The sequence below is a fragment of the Alligator sinensis genome, unplaced genomic scaffold (assembly GCF_000455745.1).
Source record: "Alligator sinensis unplaced genomic scaffold, ASM45574v1 scaffold223_1, whole genome shotgun sequence".
NCBI classification, from domain to species: Eukaryota; Metazoa; Chordata; order Crocodylia; family Alligatoridae; genus Alligator; species Alligator sinensis.
The window spans coordinates 2,256,782-2,272,217 of NW_005841936.1; the positions used below are offsets into that span (position 1 = coordinate 2,256,782).

Consider the following 15,436-nt stretch of genomic DNA (forward strand, 5'->3'; position numbering starts at 1 on the left):
CCATTGCTGAAGTGGAACATCCAGGACCAGCCCAGAGTTGAATATGGTTCAAAGACAAAACCTCGCTCTAAGATGATTGTCCTCGAGAGGAACAGTCCTATATACTCTTAATATAATTCCTTTTACCCACCATATCCTTTCCATCTTATAAGGGTGAATCCTGAGCTTGCTGTTATTGATACAGGTGACTGTTTTTGTTCGTCTGGCCCTGTCCTTTAACAGCTTATATTCTGAAAGCCTGAAGCTCCTTTCCAAACTGAGGACTGCAAGCAGCAGTGAGAACACTTTCTTCCATCTTTGCCTAATCAGACACTTGCAGCCTTCATTTTGACATGAGTCTGTGGGAAAAATCCTGGCTACATATTTAGCTGTACTCATTGTCATCTGAAGTAGAATATGTAACATCCCCCCCACCCCACACGCGCACACACCCAGCATCAAAAGCTTCCAGAGAAACAATCTGGAGTATTACATTGTGTGGGGATATTATAATGCAAATGGCTGTTTGCAATGACAGGCACAGGGAAGAGAAATATTTGACAAAAGGTAACTTTGATTGAGACTCGGAGATGGAAATGGACATTTTTGTATTGCCCTGTTTAGCTGATAGACACTTTCTGAGGGAGCACATTGCACTCCTGTACAAATTTAAAGACTCCTCCTCACCTGATCTATATTCATTCTGGATTTCCACCAGCTCATTCCACATCCGTCTTTCAAATCTAGACATTCTTGCGTGCAGTTCATTTGCATAATTTTTCATCGGGCTCTGCTCCTTTTCATAGTGCTGCAACTTATCTGTCCTTTCTATCTTTGGGGAAAGATGAACATCTGCTTCCAATTGCTCTTCTACTGCTTCCTTTTAAATATCAAGAGACCTTCATATAAACACCACTTGTTAACAAGAGGGCCCGTATTGCTCACCCTTAAGCTGCCTCTTGGTTTGCAAGTATGAGTTAAGACAGTTTTTCTCTGAAAATCCTCACAGAAAATGGTACTGAATAAATGCTGCTAAGACTTGGTCCCCTGGAAAGGAGGCCCTGCAATCCCTTCACCCTCAGGGGTTTCATCAATGGGGTGGGGACCTTATCCCAATTTTACCTTGGAATACATACAAACTGGACTCATACTTGGGTACAGTGCAAGGGTAAGGGATTTACTGTGCTTATCTCATACAAAGCTTTTCAACCAAAATTGTTAAATATTGAGCAAATTTGGAGCACAGTGCCCAGCATAAAAAGTTAGGCTGGGCTGATCTGCAAACTGCTTTGCCATTAAATGTGTAGAGAGGTTCTCTTCCTTTCCGCACTCCCAATATATGTGCCTTAAGTAGTCTCTGAAGGCCTTTATATAGTCATTAGCAGGGCATGCTAAAAGGATTAATGCAGTTGTCCATCTCCACTTTGTCCTACACATGGCAGGGAGTTTTCATGGACCAGAGAGAGCTCTGTCACAGTGCTCAGCACCTTCTGTTCTTACAGAAAACAGTTCTGCAGTCAGAAGAGCTCGTATCAGTAGAGAGGCAATGGCAGGATTTGCCTCTAAATTAAACCATTTATAAATGTTTAAACTGAGTTTGGTGTAGCAATGAAAACAAATGGTTTTGACTTTACAAATATTGAAATGCTGTACAGGTGGTTGATGAAGTGAGTCATCTGGTATAACCTGCTGCTGTTCTCACTCATGAAATTATTCCATCCTGTAGCATATAAACTTCCAGACCAATCAGCGTTCCCGTTCACACATCCCATGTGACACACAGGAGTGAAGAATAAACAGTTGTGTCATCATCCTTTTTTTTTTCAAAAGGTACTAAGCCTGGACTATTTTTAAAAATGTAACAGCTGGCCCAAGCAGTTAGGGCCGAATTGTGATTGATGGCAAATACCCTTGCAAAAATACAATCTGAATCTTAGTGAGCTGAGTGTAACGCACCTGAAACTACCACTTCGCTAATACTCTGTCTCATAGACTTCTCTAACTCCCAGCCAAATAACTATATCTGGCCTGAGTTTTCATGAAGCAGCAATGTTTTCCAGTGGATGGTTTGCTGAAAAGTAAGTGTGTGTGTTCATGTGAGACATTTATATCCTGTCCTGCTTTGTGTAAAATCGGCACTGAAAACTCAATTGGCATGATATGTTTAAAACTGGCATTGAATGTTAACTATGTATTGTTTTGCACAACTTTCACACTTTCTCTCTCCAGGGAGATTGTAATACTGTGCAATGTATATCTAATCTGCAAAGCACTCCATGAAAAATGATAGTATCAGAGGAAGCAAATACATATGTGTAGAGTTAGAAATATTTTCAATATCTTCTCTGCTGCACTGTGGTAGCCAATACATTCACTACAGAAGTAACTGGCCAGATTTACGTGTAATTCAAGATTCAAATTAAAGGAAATGTTCATGTAAAATTTTGTTTTGGATTAAGAATTTTGTCCTAAGATACACCCAGGATCATAGTTGCTGATGTCTGTATTGTAGCAATTTATTTGGTTTTCAACTCTTAAGCAGGATGAATAGCATATGTCAATAGGCCAAGAAGCTTTTAAGGCTTTGGAAGAACTAATTAAAATGTTTTACTCAAGTGCCAGCTCCCAGCTCTTCCTTTGAAATTTAAAATCTGCTAAATTGTCAGGTGCTAACCTAGAATCCATTTGTGAAATTCTTATATTGCAAATCTGGAAAATTTTGCATAACCTGCATATATTGTTTAAACGTTTTGATGTGCATTTTAATAACTAAAATATACTTTGGCTTACTACACTGCACTCTCTCCAGAGTTAGTCTATTAGAAGTTTATTCTAGAAGTTTGAATCAGCTGTCTAACAAACTAAACCTTCTTTCCTGATTTCCTGAAGTCAAGCACTAGGCATTACAGAACAATTCAGTGTTTCACACGGTCAAAATGGTGCTCAGGGCTCTGGTGCCTGAGCTCAAAGTGAGAAGTAGAAGATTCGGGATGTGCCTTCTGGCACTTGAAACAGTGGCCGGCTTACCATCAACTAAGAGCTCAATTCACAGATAGACATTTTCCATAGTATCTTTTAGCAGTATTCTTGAACATGCAAAGCGTACACATTGGACAGGAAATGATATATTGATTTCTGTCAGGTAACAGAATTATTAGGGCTTCTACTTTAGACTTTTCTGGTCTTGTCTTACCAGTTCTGCCCCTTTGCAAACAAAAATGAGCAATCTCTACTCTTTTTCCTCCCTTTTAATTTTTCCACAGCATTTGTCCTTCCTCCATTCTCCAATTGTTTTCTTTATCTTGATTCTTCCCTCATCACCACTGCTTGCATTAGAGAGGGATTTCAGGGGAAAAAATATTTTGCCAAAGTTCAAGTTGGGTATTTTTTGGTTTAGCTAAACAGTTTGAAGACTTCAAATGAGATCCTCACCTGTGCCTCAGAGAGGAGGAAAACAAATGTTGGGGGAGCAAATGGGTGTGATCCACCTTGAATTTGAGTGTTTTAGTTTGTCTGAACATAACTTAAGGAAGAAGGAAGTTTGAGACAACTGAATCCTCTGTGTATTTACAGACCAGGTTCAGCCCGAACAGGAACAGTATGAGCTCCTCCATGCTGTCTTACCAAGTGTTCAGCGCGGACTGCGAGGTACCATCTGCACACAAGGCTTTTGCCTGTTCAGTTTTCTGTTGTGTTTATTTGCCGAGACTGTCTCCGAGGGTGCCATATGTGCAGAGTGCAGGGTTTGTTTTTTGTTTTTTTACGTGGCTACATATCCAATAACGGGAAATGGACTTAAAATCATTAAACCACCACCAGATGGTAACTATGGGTCAGCTGCACATTGTGCTGGATTTGAATGAATAACATAAATATGAACGAGCTTTTATCAGTTTTCTAATCTAACTCCATCCTCTCAAATCATTTTACTGACAGAGTTATGGTCATGGGGCTTTTGAAATGTTTGCTATTGTTTGGGATTTATTTTTATTTTTATTTTTTTGTACCTTTGCCAATTTTTACAGAGACCAAATCATTGGCGATCCTCTTGTAACTGCAACTTCAAAACTCTACAATTCTGCACTGATTTTATTGGTAAGCTGTGAGGGAAAAACAATTCTTACCAGTCTCTCCTTCATTGCATTAAGTAGCTGATTTGTTTGGTTGACTTGTTCTTGTTCAGATCTGCTCAATAGGGTTTCTATCCACTTTCGCTGATTCTGAGCTTGATCCTTTAATTTATTTAGAAGACTATTCATCCTAAAATTAAGATATTTTGGAATAAAGCTGAGCTTTGTCATTGTGCAAAAATCACTCATTCACTTGGGTAAATTGTTTCAAATCTCCCAAATCTCCCAGTGGTTTCCAACAACCCCTATCCTCAATTATTTTACTAACCCCTAACTTGAATATTGTACTTTTTGTGCCACGATGGTATACTTTTTCGTGCGTGTTGTTCTTTAGAGTAGATACTCCGAGAAGTGGATAAACAGATATGTTATTTCCCTTTGTAATCAAATGTACTTTAAAAACTGGCTGGTTTCTTTCCATTTTTGGTGGTACCAGCAATCCAACTGAATATATTTGCTGTGGCATCATGCTGAACATGAGCTGCCAAGTCAGGGGTAGTCAGGAATTGGAAATGCAGAAAGATGAGAGAGATTAATAGATTCATAGACACTAGGGCTGGAAGGGACCTCAGAATATCATCGCGTCCACCCCCCCGCCCCAGGGGCAGGAAGTCAGCAGAGATCATAGGATCCCAGCAAGATAAATATCCAAATGTCTCTCGAAGGCATTCAAGGTAGGCGCTTGAACCACCTCCGGCAGCAGTCTATTCCAAACCCTGGGGGCTCGGATAGTAAAGAACTTCTTCCTTATGTCCAGCCTGAAATGGTCATGGAGGAGTTTGTGACCGTTCAACCTTGTCATCCCCTGGGGTGCTGTGGTGAATAGATGTTCCCCCAGATCCTGGTGAGCAACCCTGATAAACTTATAGGTGGCCACCAGATCACCCCTGAGCCTGCGCATTTCCAGGCTGAAGAGTCCCACAGCTCTCAGCCTCTCATCATAAGGTCTGTATTCCTGACCTCTGATCATGCGTGTGGCTCTCCTCTGCACCCTCTCAAGCTTCTCCACATCCTTTTTGAATTGCGGAGCCCAAAACTGGACACAGTACTCCAGCTGCGGCCTCACCAAGGCTGAGTACAACGGGAGAATGACATCCTGAGATTTACTTGAGAACCATCTATGGATGCAAGCCAGCGTTTTGCTCGCTTTACTAGCCGCAGCATCACATTGAAGGCTCATGTTCATGTTGTTGACGATACGGACCCCCAAGGCCCTTTTGTCCGTAGTGCTAACCAGCGTAGCAGTGCCGAGCCTATAAGCATGCTGCAGGTTTTTCCTCCCAATGTGAAGAACCTTGCATTTTTCGGTGGTAAACACCATCAGGTTCTCATCCACCCATTTCATGAGCCTGTCAATGTCAGCCTGGATCACCCTCCTGTCCTCAGGTGTGGATGTTTTGAAGATAGGCACCATATTGGCTTTCTTCCAATCTTTGGGCACTTCACCAGAGCACCAGGAGTTCTCGAAGATCCATGCCAGGGGCTGAGCTATGATGCTAGTCAGCTCCTTGAGTACCCTGGGGTGTAAACTGTCAGGGCTGGCTGACTTGAAGGTATCCAGCCTCTCAAAGTGTTCCTTCACGAGGTCAGAATTGATGGAGGGTAAGGGATCTCCCTGTCCTGTAGTGGGCAAGGGGCTACCATGGGACTGGTGAAAAACTGACGCAAAGTACCCATTTAGTAAGTTTGCTTTGTCCTGGGCATCTGTTGTCCCATCTGGTTTAGCAGGGGGCCCTTAGAGGTTTGAGCATAAAGAGAATATAGGATCTGCCTTCAGAGAAGATTTCAAGTGGGAGTCTGGAAGTCCACTACAAGCACACACAGGCTTATGTCCAGAGATTGGGCCTAGCAGAGAGGCATCTTACATGCCTAATGTTCAAAACACACAGTCCTTGGACTGGAGAGGTAGCTCTGGAACAAATGGGAGGCAAACGAGCATTACTTGGATCAGACTGGAAATTATGCACAGGTAGATGCTGGACCTATGTGACACAGACTTTATTTTTGTGCTGCAACATGTAACATAATGTGCAACTGTAATATAAATGACAAGTTATAATACACAGTATAAGTCATGAAAAAAACATTAGCTTAGTTCTGAGTCTCAGGCAGAAATTTAAATTTGCAAGCTTTTGTAAATGACCTGACCTTAAACAATATTTGAAACGGCTGTGTGCCATTTTTTATGCTAACTTTTGACACATTTGTTTTCCAGCAAAAACTGACCTTCTGTATTTAATTGGGTTGATTTACTATATAACCTTGGGCAACCCAGTTTGGCTTCTGTGTGCATCAGTTAAAATATAAAACAGTGGGTGAAGAACAGGATTTTACAACAAGGCTACCTGAAGGGCATGTTTACTTCTAATTCTGAAATGATAAATATCGCCTTGGGGAAAAAAAAAAAAAAAAAATCAGAGAAAGTACCACTAATTATTTTTACTGTGCTTACAGATGCAGCATTATTAGTCCTTTGATAGAGATGACAGTTATTAACAGTAACTGAAATGCTGGAACTAGGAAGGAGGCAATAAGAGATTTACTGTACATAGAATTTTATTGCAGTTTCTTGCCAGTAGCCCACATCTTATCAAAACCTATACAGAAATAATGTATTTGGTCCATTTTCTTTTTAGTACTAATCAAAGAAAAAGCAATTTCAGGAGTTTCTTAAAGTTTAGGAATGACTTCATCTTCTCTAGTCAGTATGGATTTTTATCTAATATCATGACAAGTGACTCACTATCTATGGACTAAGGGGTACTCTGTTTATCAGGAAAAACAAGACAGTTGTGTAGTACTAATGACAAGAAGCTCAAGCATTTTTTCCCTTAGTCACTGGTAATGGGAACGAGTACTTGCAGAGAGCAGTTCTGAGGGCCTGAAGACTCAGTTCATCTGTTTCCCCTGCCCACTTCCAGGAATACTTTTTCTCTTGAAGTCTTGCCTTACTTCACAGCCATCCTGCAAAGATCATATTCCTGACTCATCACTTTAGCTGTGCCAGTTCTTTTCTTGTATCCCACTACTAGCTCCCCCTTCTCAGCTACATCAAGAACAAACTACCCTTTGTGGCCTATCCTTGCCCTATGTGTTTTCATTTATTGAGATGTCAGCTCTAGCCTCCACTATGTCAGTGGTGCCAGCTTTCATCACCTACTTGAGGTTTCTAACAAGAACCTTTGTGTGCCTTCTCCATGCCACCCTTCAGGCATAGACTGTATTCCCCATATACATCTGAGGCAAGGACTTTTCTGGTGATATCTTTAATTGTACCAACTGAAGAACACTACTCTCCATAAACATCTGGAAAGCTGGCTTGACATGGTCTTTCAAATCCTGTCTTAAAAATCTTTTCTGCACAATGCCTACAATGAACTCAACAGTGGCTAGGCAGTTAATGTGCTCAGAACAAGGCTTTACAGGTTAGCCAGTCCGTCCTTCCCCCCCGCCCCCGTCTCATGCATCCACCTGCTATTTCTGTGGGGTAGACACCATCTTTTAGTTGTTTTTACATAGTACCTGGCATATGATAGGGGGCCCTTAATGCCCCTGCAGTACAAAGAGTAAATAAATATGACCAGGGGGGTGAGTGCAAGTTGGAAGACAAATGTATATGATAGTGTATAAAGCCCAGTTACGAGCTTGATACAGAAATTACCTGGGTGATGTTCTGAGGCCTGCTTTGTGACCCAACACTCAATCTGGTGCATTCCAAAGGCCAGAAAGAAAAAGTTTTGAGTCCCAGGAAGAGGTAAATTCTAGGGTGATGATATGGAACAGGTAGCCAACCTGTGGCATAGGCGGCATGGGGCTGATTTGGGGAAGGGACAGGCAGCACAGTGGCAGACAGGGCAGAAAGCAGAGCATCAGATCAAGCAGGGAGCTGAAAGCAGAGCAGCAGCTTGGTCAGGGACCAGGGCAAAGGAACAGAGAGCACCAGATTGGGTAGGGAAAAGGAATAGGAGCAGCACTCAAGGAAGGTGTGGGGTAATTTGTGGCACACTTGGCGAGAAGGTTGGCCACTAGTGATGTGGAGAATAAGAAACTTCTACATATTATTTTGGTTACACTATCAGATAGCCATTATTGTGTGATGTTATCTGCCTGAATGCACAGAGTACAATGAAAGGAAGATGTAAGGGCAAAACACAGGAAACCACAGCAAAGCTAAGACACTTGGGATAAAAGGCCTTCAAAGGAGTTAATATAGCCTAGGTTGGGCTGTCAATTAGAAAAAAAACGAACTCCCTGGCTGCACCAGGGTTAAGCCTAGGATCACAGGAGGTTGCTAAACTGTTACCAGTCTGTAGGCCTAGAAAAGGAAAGGCTTTGAGTGAATGGCTGAGCTGCGCAGTAAGAACCGAGTGACATGCAAACATAGGTATGTCTACATAGCACAAAGAAGTGCTATACTGGGACATGCCACACCTGCTTTGCATGTGTTAGCTCACAGGGTTTGTTGGCACATGCACATAACACCTCACTGACACAGCTAAATGCTTCTGGTTTGGGAGCTAGTGCCCAGAGCAGGCAAGGCATGCCTCAGTAAGGGGCTGTCATGCATCATCTAGACACAGGCATAGGGAAACTTCAGCAGGGCAGTCAGCTTTCTCAAATCACAGGTAGAGGTAACTGAGCTAGATGGAGCATACCAAATCATGCAAAGGACAAATCAGGGGCCAATAAGGGGGAAGTACATGCATAAACATGGTAAAGGTCTGTATTTCCCTGCCTGCTCTGTACTTCTGAATGAATGAATAAATAGCTCTGTTCTAAGAAAGTGGTTTTGAGTTGCTTTGACCTGCTTACAAATGAAATGGCTTACAAATGTCAAATCCAGGTCTAGATGGTGACCTATTGTGTTATTGTGGTGGAAAATGTGGAGGCTGCTACCCAGAGGCCTGATCCCAGATAGGGTGAATGTGGTAGGGGTCAGCTCAAAAGGGTTGTATCTAAGAGGAATTGAAATGGGTTTAAAATGCAATTAACCCCGTAACAGTGATTAGGCAATTTAGCAGCATATATTTTAATACTAGTTATTTGAATTTGAGAGTAAGAAAGGAGTCGTCCCTGTTCTAAAGAGTTTACTAGTAAGTAGGAAAACTGTCACAATCTTCCTATCAATGTGGTGGTTAAATATCACTAACTTCTCACGTATCACTCTAAGACTTTCCCACATGTAAAAAGATGTTTAGACAATTTGATTCACTTCAAATGGCTGTATATATTACTTCTGATTTCACTTGTACCAAGACCTTCACCCTCCTAATTATGAAGGGCCAGGTTAAGTCTTTCTGTAAGCAGACACAACAGCTACTGAAATCCATGAAAGTTGTTTGACTTGCTTACATGCTATATTTGGCCTAAGAGCTTAAATCATGATAACCAAAAGCAATTTGGATTTGAACATAGTCTGAAAAACTCAGCTCTAGAAGGCTTAGGCTGTACAGCAGATGTGTCAAGTGAAAAGTTGTTCCTCAGTTTTAAATTTTTTTCACATGTACCGACTTCCCCTACATGGAGGTGAGGAGGAAGGGAAAGGGCAAGGGATAGTATATGTGCATTTGGTGGAGGAGTGGGGGGGGTGTATTTTTTTTTTTTTTTACATGGGATCCTTCCAGAGAGTTGATTTCAGTACACTTGAGTAGGACTGAATATCCTATTCTCTCTCACACACTTCACGTACTTTAATGCCTCATTTAATTGCTTTCAGGATTATCACTTGCTGTGTGTGACCTGCATAATTTTCTTTGCGTCATACCCAAGTGTAGGCCTAGAAGGGTACAAGACAGGAACATCCAAAATAAGTGCATTCTGCTCTGAGAATCTGGCCTACAAAGTCCATTTCATCTCCATTATTGACTGGTATTTTTTGTTTTTGGCTTTTTTTTTAATTCAAGCACTGGTAGGAAGAGGTGTTCTTCAAGGGGCATGGGTAATTTAATTCAGTAAGATATTAAATACACACACAAACCTTTTCCTTTAAATGAAAACAACCTTTTGAATCTTAAAACCGTACCAATACTTATATCATCTCAAGATCTTGTAAATCTTGCAGCATTTTTTCAGTCTCCTATACTAGTCACATTTTCAGTATGAAAAAAAGAAAAGCTGTGTTTGCATCAGTTCAGCTCTCCATTCTCTAGCAACTTTTCCCATTCTCCTTTTCTAAGTTTTGTTCCTTGCTTCACATATTCTCTACCCTTACCATCTATTTTTCCCCCATCTTCCCCTTCTTCCTACTCTACACATTCTATGATCAGTTATTTCCCCATGATTGCATGTATTTTTTTCTATTCTATTGATCTGGAAATCCTTTTTCCTATTTAATTCTAATTTTGGTTAGACCTCAACCTCACAAACAGTGTCTTGTATTCAAAACCTTATCTAACTCTACACAGTTGGGCCAATAAAAGACATCACTCTAAAAATTCCTTGCCTCTCACATTAGTAAAAAATGTTATTTTTTACACTGGAGGAAATTTGGGGAAAAAAGGTGGCTCTGGGAAGCAGCTCCAAAAAGATGAAACACAAATCAAAGGGAATGTAAATCACAGTACAAAAGGGCTATGAAGAGGATAGCACAGCAATTTTTACTGTGCATAGCTTTGCATACTACGTTCAAGGAGGAACATTATAGAATTGGTGTGAATACAGAGGAAGGAAACTTTGGTTAATAAAGGCTCTCAGGGGCTACAGCTATTTGTTGAGGACAGGAACATTAGGTTTGTGGCAAGTTATAAATAAAACCAATACCGCATTTAAACACAGTGAAGTAAAGAGGGCTTTTACCAATGGTGCTATTAACAAAATTACTCAGTAGAAAAGGGAGGAAAAAGAGGTATGTTAGGAAACATATTCATCATTCAAGGGCAAGCATCACAAGATTGGGGGAAAAAGGGGGTGGGGACATCATCTATTAATATGGGTTCATCACATGATGAATTATTTTATAGTGAACTACCATAGCATAAATACTGAACATCTGCACTGTCTTACTATGGGGCATGAGTTCTACTCATCTGAACTCAATGGGTATTTTGTCAGACTTTGGCGAGTTGGGATCAGAGCTTAGGAATATACAGATAATCTCAAATGTCTAATTTCCACTGCAGCCTGCAAGATTAGTTGTTTTTCAGGTGTGACCTCTCTGAGTCAAGGTCCCAGGAAGCACCATTTAGTTCTGCAATACACTAATGATACAGCGTGATGTTACAATAGGCACCGAGTACAGGGCAGCTCAATTCTGAACTGCCCCAGAAGCAGGCCAGACCTAGCTCAGAGTCGTGGTCTCCCTCCCAGTCCCAGGTGTGAAAACCTGGCCTCGTAAATGTCAATTAGGAAGCTGCCATTGAGTTTGCTGGGGCCAGAATTTCATTCCACATCTATAAACCACAGGCAGCACATATTTCCTGTTGCTCTGGCATACTTAGGCTACCAACCAAAGGTTCCAGCCCTTCCTTGTCTTTCTGCCACTAACCTGCATGAGTGGGTGAAGCAGTACCTCTGTGCTCTACTTCTCCCATTATGTTTATATGTGATGTGGAAAGCCAGCATGGGTGTATAAGGCTAGGGACAGACATTAGAAAAGCCTGAGCCTGAATTGATTCCATCTTTGCAGGTTAGTCTAACCTGACTAGGATAAATCACTTTGTAACTGCAGAGACATCCCAGGCACATCCCAGGCACATGCCTGCAGTGGCTCAGGCTAGAAGCTGGGGGGTGCTAGAGGGTTGAGCTAAGGGGGGCATGGCAAGACCCTGGCAGGATTAGGAAGGAGTTACGCCCCCCCCCCCCTCCCCTTCATAACAGAGCATTTACCCTTGATAACAGAGCATTTATCAGCTCTATTATCAGCATTTATCACCCCATCAGAAAACAAAGAGCCTCTCTCAATAGTTCAAACTCTTCTTAAACAAAGAAGGAACAGAGGAATATTACCAGCTAAGCTGCTGATTAGCTTAAAAAAGCAGCAGGGACTATAGTCAGCATGGGGTCTGCTAGCTAATGCTGAGGTATCTGTGTAAGGCAAAGGGGACAGGGGATCCCTTTTTAGCAGGGAGTGGTGAGGGGAGGGGGAGAGCATGGGGAAGCCAGGCAGATGCTGCTGTGCCTGCAAGTCTCTGATCAAGCTACAGCCAGGAAGCAGAGGGGAGGGTCCAGCCCTGCTATGGAGCAGAGAGCCCAGCTCAGCCCAGCCCAGCCAGAGATCATGCCAGGATGCTGGAGGAGTCTGGTTTAACTTAAACCAGCAAGGGATCTAGGACAGACATTGCATAAACCAGTTTGACCCAAATCAGTTAAGTCTGATATTACATTCAACCAGGTTTATCTCAAACCGGTCTCAGCCATTTTCAAACTGGTTTACGTGCGCTGAACATCTGTTCTGTTACAAGTTTAAACCAGTTTATGTGCAATATCTGTCCCTAGCCTAAAAGGCTGTAGTAGCCAGGCCCAATGCTGGTGTACTAGCCAGGCCACCAATTAGCCCTAAGAGTTAAGGCTGGGTCAGCAGAGGTATCTAGTGCTACTCCTTTTAAATATGGTAAGGAGTTAGTTGGCTGTTCTTTATTTGTTAGGGAGAGGCATTTAGTGCCTTTTCATTTTAACAAGTAGTTTTTAAAACAATATTCCTTCATTATGCATTTTAATTATTGTGCAGTACAGTACAGATCTTCATTACCTTTCCTTCAGCATTTGTGAATGCATGTAAATTAATGAGTTTATTTTGCTACTTCATGCCAACTCTATCAGACTAAAGTATTCAGAGTGTATTAACATAATGAAAAAAATCTATATCACCTACCTGAAATCCAGAAGTTGCAATTCATGGTGATGATTTCCCTGGACTGTCTTTAGATTTGAGCTTTGCTCAGAGCTGGAAGTCTCTATCTTGCCTAAAAGCTGCATTACCTAATGAAAATTCAATAGGGAACATTTTTGTGAGCCAAGTTATCAGCACTTACATTTAACTACACATTTCTGTTACAGAAGCTGGGAAACTAGCCTGAATTTAAGGCAGGCCTGTAATGGAAAAAGCTTTTTATTATTACACTAAACGCTAAAGGTTCGAGACCAAACCAACAAAATAACTATACACTCCTTATTTTTTAGTGGGATTTAAATGACTCTTGAAGTTTGGGGCCAGGAGCTAGAGAGAATTGAGACACCCTGCCACCTAGCAGGATCCTCAAGGGACTCCAAGTCAGAGGACATCACTCCAGAATTCCCAATAGCTAAGTGTTTAAAGCCCTTGCATGATATGTGGGACATGTAGTTCAAACCTCTGCTGTGCCTGATTCTGAGCAAAGACTAAAATGCACATTTCCTATACCCTAGGCGAGTGTCATTTCCAGCTTATTGATTATTTTATGATGGGTCTCTCTTGTTGGAGCTGTTCTACTTTGTATAAATAAGTATTCGCTGGACCAAAAAGAAGGCCCACTTTTAGATTTGAACCCAAGTCTACCACATCCCAAAGAAGTGCCTCAAATTCCCAGATGGACACATGCACTCTCTCTCCCTCCTCACAGTTGTTTGTGTAGGTAGCAGCTACCTTAGGTGGACTCTCAGCATGGCTATTGGATCAGACACTATTCATGAGAAAAGAGAGTGAACCCTTAATCCTGCTTTGGCTTGAACTAGGGCTCCAAAGAGCCTGTAAGCTGTGAAGCATAATCAGTGCTTAACGTACAATTTGTTAAGAAGCATGCACACTGGCAGAAAAGTAAATACCTAAGGACTTGAGTACCTTAGTACTTGGAAGTAGCTCAGTGGTGGTTTGACAGTGTCAGTGACATCAAGGCACTTAAAATTACTATTTACATAGCAGATGGACATTTATGTATGTATTTATTAGAACCCTGAAGAACCAAGACCTTTATAAGATACATTTCTTGTATATTAGTGACGTGTAGATCTCAACATGGTTTACTACCCATCATGATACACTTGCACCATGCTTTGTAGAAGCTTGATTTTATGACATTACAGGGTTACATGGAGCACTCAGATGACCAAATCTACAATGATTTGGAATCCCAGGAGTGTTCTTGGCAGAGACTAGATCTCACAGAAGATGTAAATAACTTGGTGGGAGGAACATGGTCACTTATATTCCTTACTCTTGAAAGTTGAACTACAGAAACCCCCCCTCCATTGGAGGTTCAAGATGTCCACATAAGACCCTAATTATGAGCTAAAATTAATCTCCTAGGAAACTATAATACCTTTGGTAAGTAGGAAAACAGTACAGGGAAAATAAAGAAAACTTCAATATGCTGCTTACAGTGAGTAAGGGTGGACAGAATCAGGCCCAGGGTGACTATACTTTACTTTATTTCTCATCAAAAAGACAGCTTATCTTTGGAACTCTGTCCTCCGACTATTCTGTAAGATTTCTTTCTTCAGTTGAGAAGGTTTCTGCTTAATATCTACACTGACTTGTTTTTACAAACTTTGCTACACTCCTTCATGTGAACATGTACCTGTTCTGTTTTCCATTTTGCAGTGAAACAGAACAATGTTACATGTGTTAAGAGGCAGATGTCCTAAAAGTGTCATAGGATAGTATTCCCAGGTAAAAGACCTTCCTTCAAGCTTTGTCTTGAGTAACTCTACTTTGGAGGAAATTTAAGTTGCTTACGGAGCAGCACACACAGTCAAAGTATACTGAAGTAAGACTAATGCACAGCAAGTTTAATCTGAATAGCAACCTCAGTCAATGTGATAGATGCTCACATGAAGGTAGGAAGAGAGAACCATCATTTTACTTGCCGAGAGAGGCAAATTTGCTGCATAATTATATTTTTACGCAAAGATACTATTTATGTGCACAATCCTTCAAGATGGTAAACTCCCTAAATCAGCCAAAAGACTGATAAATGTTAGCAGTTGTCTACAGCATAATTTTAAAAGTTCTAATTTCCTGGATGTCCTGGAAACAGCAGTACCTCCACACTATGTACAAATATACATTACAGAACTATAGTGTACTATATACTATACTATAAAAATAGGTCAACATAAAAAGTATAATTTAAAAAGAAATTACAGGTTCACTTAATAGGGAAGCTATTAAGCAGCTAGATCTGTCCCCCTTCTGAAGCTAAAAACTAAAGACTTGAAAAATAATGGATTCCTGAAGTATTTATTCTCGGTCTCTAAGGTCTTTGAATCTGGAATTCCAATATGCACTTTAAAACAAGAAAGGGGCAATGCCATGTCCTATTTGCAAATACTGGGGTGATTATTCTTTAGGATTTCAGGTTCCTCAGATTCTCAGGATTGTGTTTTCAATTTTGTATTACTGTACATCTTTCCCT

At 41.1% G+C, this 15,436-nt stretch overlaps 1 protein-coding gene across 1 annotated transcript in view; it reads right to left on the minus strand.

Moving 5' to 3' along the window:
• Nucleotides 1–15,436, minus strand: part of FAM81B (family with sequence similarity 81 member B) — a 64,723-nt gene that overhangs the window by 3,660 nt on the left and 45,627 nt on the right. The window contains exons 6-8 of the mRNA XM_025199126.1: nucleotides 12,919–13,025; nucleotides 4,104–4,239; nucleotides 667–859 (exon numbers count right to left, since the gene is read on the minus strand). Coding sequence (XP_025054911.1) covers nucleotides 667–859; nucleotides 4,104–4,239; nucleotides 12,919–13,025 — 436 coding nt within the window. The remainder of the gene's footprint in view (nucleotides 1–666; nucleotides 860–4,103; nucleotides 4,240–12,918; nucleotides 13,026–15,436) is intronic.